The following is a 7,093-nucleotide window of genomic DNA, read 5'->3' as shown; positions in this document are numbered from 1 at the left end:
CAAAATATTATTCATTGCTGTCAAAAAAAAAAAAGTTTCAAGCGTGTAACAGCACCTCGGTGGCGACTGAGCAAGTACTGGATTTCTTTAAAATTATAACTAAACAATGGTATGTATTATTTTATAATAGTATAAAGTGTGTGTACATTTATTTGCTTAAATTTTACAATTGTATTTTTAGAGTTACAACAAAATATAAAATTGATCGGTTGATCGTCTGCATCTGCAGTTGAGCACACCGTATGTACTTTAGTCTAGTGTGCTGCATGTCGCACAAAAGGAACAATACAATGAATGGATGGGTTACGCAACCTCCAATCTGGAGGATTGTCTGCAGGGGCCTACATCCAGGGCCATATGGCTATGTACTGTACTACGTCTGTTGTGGCTCTTTAATAAGCATCTTTTAGTCACTGGCTGATGTTGCCTAGCCTATCCAACCTGTGCTCACAACAGACAGTGCCTCCGCTGACAGTAAAGTGTACTGGTTCATCATCATCCTCATCTTACCTTTCTTCATCAATAAAAACAATTTTTAAGACTATGAATCAAAGAGTAAACTATGAAATACTAAAGTTTCGACATCTCAACTCATAGACATAGGTGGATTTACAATGTAAAGTTGGCCTGATACGCCCTCATAAGTCTCAGGAGTAGATGTGTTACTTTCGCGTAAACAAGGAATGTAATGATACGCGCTACCGAAATTACTTTAAAGTTTACAAGTAAAGATTATTTATATTATGTGTCAACATGATTGCCGCTTTCCACTTCCAGCAAATTTGCACCAACTGTAATAGTCTACTTCAGGAAAATGGGGTGATGTATCGTATTAATTAGCATCGTGTGGATGTTCATCCATAATTAATTTTTATGTTTGATGTAACTTTTCAACAGACTACAGTATTATAACTATACTATCATGTTAATTATTGGTTCAGTACACCTATTATCAAAGAACCTTGTTCTTATTTGCATTCAAAACAATAAACCAACTAATTTATCTGTTGTAATCTTCAAACTATTTCACTCAAGAAACCTACAGTACAAGGTCCATTTAATAAGATCTTTCCTTCAAGACATGCGCAGAAAATAAATGGTAGCAAAAATGAAACTAACAATTTACTATTACGTTTTTAGATACCGGTAGGCTTACTGTACAGTAGTTATTCAACAATTTCCGCTACCTTTTTCACAGTTGAACAATCCAGCCGATGACATCAATATTATATTGATTCTTTAAAACCTTCTGTTCTAGTTTGCATTGCCCATTAAGTATTATGTATTGATTGATATTGTAAAATAAAAATGTATTTCAATAATAGGTATGGTCTTGTACGTGTGACACTTGTTTAACCCAAACACTTAAATTAATACGGTTCAGACAACCTTTTGTCTTTGATATTTCATTCATTCTAATAGTGAACATGAAGCATAATAGTTTAGGCCTATGTGCATTGAATTATGCCAAAATTATTCATTACTGCAACAACAAATTTATGTTATTATGCAAAAAAAACCCAATGTATTTGCTGCAGTGATGATAGTAAAACTGCAGTAGAATACCTTTGACATGGTCCCTAAAGTAATTTGTAAATTAAACATAGTTTTAGTTTCAGGTATTATAGGTTGATACTAAACACACCCATTTTAAAAATTAATATTACTATATGATATGATATTCACTCTGTTTACTGTGAATTTCTTACTGTATTTGAATGACTAACTGTCAACATTTTTGCTGCAGTGATGATAGTAAAACTGCAGTATAATACCTTTGACATGGTCCCTAAAGTAATTTGTAAATTAAACATAGTTTTGGTTTCAGGTATTATAGGTTGATACTAAACACACCCATTTTAAAAATTACTATATGATATTCACTATGTTTACTGCGAAATCCTTACTGTATATGAACGACTACTGTAAACATTTTGAAGTTTTGCTTTAATTCAAAATGTTCTTTTTTATAGTCTGGTAATTTCCAGTCATTAAATCCCTTTACTTCCTTTTTCAGTGTACAGGATTGACTCACTTAAAAAAAATGTTTCTCAAATAGTCACATTAATTTTGGTAAAAACTGTGTTTCTTACAGTAGATTACGTTTCGTTTAATAAATAATACACTTTAGAACAAATTAAAACCAAATTGAGCTTCGGAAATATTTTGATTTTCGCCATGAATATACATACTGCTACTAGGTTTCTGTTTTAAATTGTATATATATTTAATATTTTTAAAGGTATTTCTTAGCTCTATCTATTTAAATTAACAATATTTTATATAATATGCAATTGCAGAATAACTTTTTATTTTAATGTTATAGGAACTGATGTTTTTTATGTGTGTAATTAATTTTATGTGTGTATTTCTATTTGGAGAGAGACGGTTATTTTTATTTATAACTTTTAGGTGATCCTGCCTCATTGATTTACTTTTGTAATGTTTTTATGTCTTTCTTTGTACTTTGTTTGGCGAAATAAATGATACGATATGATACTATACAGATGAGTACAGTATGTGTGTCCACTGTATAAAATCCTTGATATTTGTATGATCTAATTTTTAAGATTATTTTTAATTAGATTTGCAGAAGTGTTTTTTTAATTCATATAGCAAATTTCCAGGATACTGTAAGACACTTGATACTAGTATCCTAGTTATTGAAAAATGAGTAGGAACAAAGAACAGGAAATCCCTGAGATACTGTAGTATATTATGTCTGTTTTTCCCAGCTTTGTTTTTCCCACATCACCTTTTTTTTTTATTTAAAAAATAAATGTATTTAAAAAAAATTAGTTCACAGTTTATAATAATGACTGTTTTTTAATGAAACTTAATTTTAAGTTCTGTCTTGCAGCTCTAAAAAGCTATATTTGTTGAAAAGTTTTAAGAAAAAGTTTTAGTTGGCTGATGAAAAGTAATATAAGTAATTGGGTACTCTAAACAAGCTTAAAATCAGGTTTTATGATAGAGAAGGGAATGTGAATTGTTCATTTGTTTATTTACTTTGTTTCCCCATAACAAAACATGTCAGAAAACGACCAATAGATTTCGTAGTATCAAATGAGACCATAAATGAACAATGGTCTACAATAGATAAATTAGATGACATCATCAACTCCTTAATTATATCACTGTCACCATTATCACTATGTCACTATCTATACAATACCGCTAATGTTGCTTAACACTACATGTATCTTATCATTATTTTATTTATTTAATCAAAGTGTAGTGCCCTTTATCTTGTAATATTAATATTATCATTACATGTGTAGATAAGCCATTTCAAAACTTACTGTACAGTAGTGTATGTACATATCACAGTTTACCATACAGCTGACAGTGATGTAATCTGTCTGTCATTCTGAAAAAAAAATAACTACAAAGACCTTACAGAATATTATATTGGTTCCACCTTGTTGGTTAGGACCTTATCATGAACTACCCTGTTTGGTCCATATTGATAATAGATAATTTGTTTGTTTAAGCTGAGTAATTTAAATAAAAAATAACTTTCAATTTCTTTTTAAGGAACAAGCCCACAGAATTGTATTGACATATTGCAATAATTTTGTCTACTTCACTTATTTTTAACTGAGGAATTGAATATAAATGACGCAATACTCTTTGTCTACAATTTCAATCACTTTGTACAGTAGGCCCTTTGGATGACCTTCTCAATTTACTCATACTGATTTTCTAAAAAAGACCTATGCATGGATACCTCCATGACCTATAGGAGATTGTTCAGTACTTCCTATATCAATTTCATATTGAATTGTACACAATTATTTCATATAATTTCAGTTGTAATACTAATAGATTTAGAGTCGAATTAATATATCAGTCAACTTTCATAAAAAACATCCTGATATATGCAAAAATGTTGATTAGGTCCAAATATCTTTGCTAAAGTCTATTTCCTTAATGAAGCAGAGATTTTGGTAAAACAAGGGTCTTTTCACTATTGAAAAGTCTCAAAAGAATGGTTTTCTCCTTAATAACTGGTTTTGGTAGTTTGTACTCAAAATAAAACTGGTTTCCATCTGTGACTTTTGAGTAGACAGAATCAGTTGTTGTCTGAAATCATTTTTAGAGTGGGTTCTTTTCTTTGGTTTTTTGTGTTACAGACCAATTTCTGTTGACAACTGAAAAGAACGCTCTTAAAACTGTATTCTTTCAATAGAAACGAGCCACTGTATGAAAAAAAAAAATTGCATTTAGTAGCCTTCAACTATGAAGTTTGCTCCTAAATGGAAGAAAATCTTTGATTTGATTTAAACTATTTCGGGACAACAAAAATTACAAAATACAAACAATACACAGTAACAAATTACTAAGGAATCCCTGTATGAAGACTTTTCTCTATGTAACAAAAACTAATTTTATTTCCTTTATTACAGTAGGACAGTCATATGAATCAGTGACTCAAGTTTCTGTAATATAATGATGTAATGAAGAAGATCAACAATGAAATGTTTATGTACTTTAGGTACTGTACGACCATAAATCTCCATGGAACTCCCAGGGTAGTTCGATGTTATGAGAGTGTTTTATGTAGGAAGTATTGTGTAATGCATTGAGGTTTAAAGGTTGCATAGACATCACTATTGGCCAATATTAAATATGAAAATTTATTGAGTTGAGTATTGGGCAATATAAAGTTATGGTCACATGCACTAGTAGTGTTAACCATGCATAGAATGGATTTAAGCCGATCCGAATCGTACTAGACGATCTGAACTTGACATATGTCCTATATTATTGCATTGTAATTAATATCAAATTTAGAGCCCGCCTTGGATCACATATATGTACTCTACAGCACTACCGGGCATAGATATTGTACTGTACATAGATATGGCTGATACTTTATGTGGAGCCATTTTCTTTTCACTGCGACTGTACTATTTCTTTTCATTTATTAAATTTAAGTCAAACCTAATAATTCATTTCATGATAAATAATTCAGAATTTCTAATCTCAAGGTTGTTACAAATATTTAAGTTTAGATTCTTTCTTGTTTATCAAGTTTAGTTTTATAATTTTTTAATAAGTTGGATAAATAATTTATTGCTATTCAATTTTTCTGTGATGAAATGCTATAAATTAGTTATGATAAGTGCAGTAAAGTAGCAATTAGAATATCGCTGTGCTTTCATGCATTCAAACCATATTTTTTTTAAATGTGAAGTCTGTCTACAAACAATGATGTCATACCACTACCATATTTAAGCGTATCACTACCATATTTGGTCCATTTTGGTCTACTTTGTTAAGTGTAGACAAGGCTTAAGTAATAGTAATACTCAAACAATTCTTGCTCTGTGCAATGATAAGTACGAGTTTATATTTTGATCGCTAGCCAACCTGCTCTTCAACCTTGATAAAATTTCATGATTTTATTTTGGACTGTAAAAGATTATTTTTTTTATATTCCTTTTTCTAGACTCGATGTTCTTAAAAACAGATTTACTTGTAGATTACCGAGATACTTTGACTCCACTATTGATATTTTCTTTAATTGTAACTTGTTTATCTTATTATTCAAATCCAAAATTAAGAAATGTTTTTAATTGGTTTTTGTGCCCTTTGTCGATGTTCTTTTATTTCATGTTTTATGTATTCTTCCAGTCTGTAAATGGCAGGCTCTCCGCTGTTGATTGTGTATTGAAATTACATTTAACAAAAAAGTGAATAAAATGAGAAGTGGAGATCATCAGGTAGACGATAGATGCTACTGTAAATTACCGGACAGAATTATTGCCGATTTTGAACACGTACAATGCATTGTTAAGATGTTGACATCAATTGAATACGTTGAAACTGTATCAACTATCACACCATGTTGCTTTGAGTTTACTGTAGTAATATAACAATCGTATTTATGTTGTTGGTCTGTATAACCTGATTGTGCACCAGTAGGCCTATTATATTCATATTCAAAAGTAGCCTTACTTTTGCCTGAAACAACCAGAACATCAACAAATTCTTTAATGTATTTTGTTTTGGAAAACTGACTTAACTATTAATTTACTATTACAAATATTCTTTTTATTTCTTTCAGATGGCTTTTATAAATCTAGCCAGCAAGTGATCTCATCATTGAAGTGCTTGTTTAGGAAACTGTTGTTGGGTTTTATAGTTTTCATTCCAATATTTATGTTTGGACATGTCTGGTGAGGGTCTATTGTATCCAAGTATAGCCAGTACTGTGTGCAGAAAATCTGAGCGTCAAAGTGATTCAGAAAGTAGTAATCCAGTGATACAAACCACGCAAACCGACATGGATTCTTCTGACGAAAAAATGGACTCTGTGATTTGCGATCTTACTGAAATGAATGATTTATTAGAAAAAGAAAATCATGCAGGCATAGTAACACGACCGGCAGGGACCGACGTGGAAAACTTAGGGAAGGATGGTGGTGGTGATCGCAAGCACATTATGAGTTCAGTACACACACTGATGAGCCATATAAAACAATTAACAGATGCTACGCGGGATTTAGCGCATGAGGAACTGAGCTTACGTGGTGAAATGGAGCGTGTCGCTGAGCAAGTCGAACAGCAATGTAAACAAGAAAAGACGACAAAGTTGCAGGAAAGCTCCATGTTGATTTTACCAGATGTAAAAACAATCATGCAGCCAGAAGGTGGGAATTTGATTGGTCAGTGCATGTTTCATCAACACCAATGCGATTGCCCACCACAACCTTTGACCTTGCACGTAAACCCCAATACACATATTGGTGAGTTTCCTTTACTTTTCGTTTATTTCTTTTATTATTACTATCAGAAATTTTGTTATTTTTTGTTTATTTTTATATAAAAATATTTCATTTTTACACAAAACATATCTTCTTTTAACTGATATATTTTCTAAATTTTATATATTTTGTTGGCAATTTTTCAATTACTACCTTTTAAAATTTTCTCTTTTCATCCAAACCCAATTATTTTCTGCTTTTATCACTTAGTAATAAGTGCAACCTTGGTGGCTATTTGCTTGTTTGAATACTAATCACATTTTCCTGGGTTGAAACCCATCTCCTTAGCTAAATACAGTGTCACTACAATCCTCATATAT

At 31.1% G+C, this 7,093-nt stretch overlaps 1 protein-coding gene across 2 annotated transcripts in view; it reads left to right on the top strand.

The window, feature by feature from the left end:
* Positions 1-35: 35 nt before the first annotated feature.
* Positions 36-7,093, top strand: part of LOC144851093 (ATP-binding cassette sub-family G member 1-like) — a 30,696-nt gene continuing 23,638 nt past the window's right edge. Inside the window, exons 1-2 of one of the 2 annotated variants that reach the window (XM_078708617.1) lie at positions 36-109; positions 6,074-6,755. In XM_078708617.1, coding sequence (XP_078564743.1) covers positions 6,179-6,755 — 577 coding nt within the window. In that variant the 5' untranslated portion in view covers positions 36-109; positions 6,074-6,178. Of the gene's footprint in view, positions 110-6,044; positions 6,756-7,093 lie in introns of those variants that run through there. The other variant, XM_078708618.1, reaches the window with a different exon arrangement.

This window comes from Antedon bifida, chromosome 8, assembly GCF_963402885.1.
Source record: "Antedon bifida chromosome 8, ecAntBifi1.1, whole genome shotgun sequence".
Classification (NCBI taxonomy): Eukaryota; Metazoa; Echinodermata; class Crinoidea; order Comatulida; family Antedonidae; genus Antedon; species Antedon bifida.
This window is presented reverse-complemented; position numbering and strand designations above follow the sequence as displayed.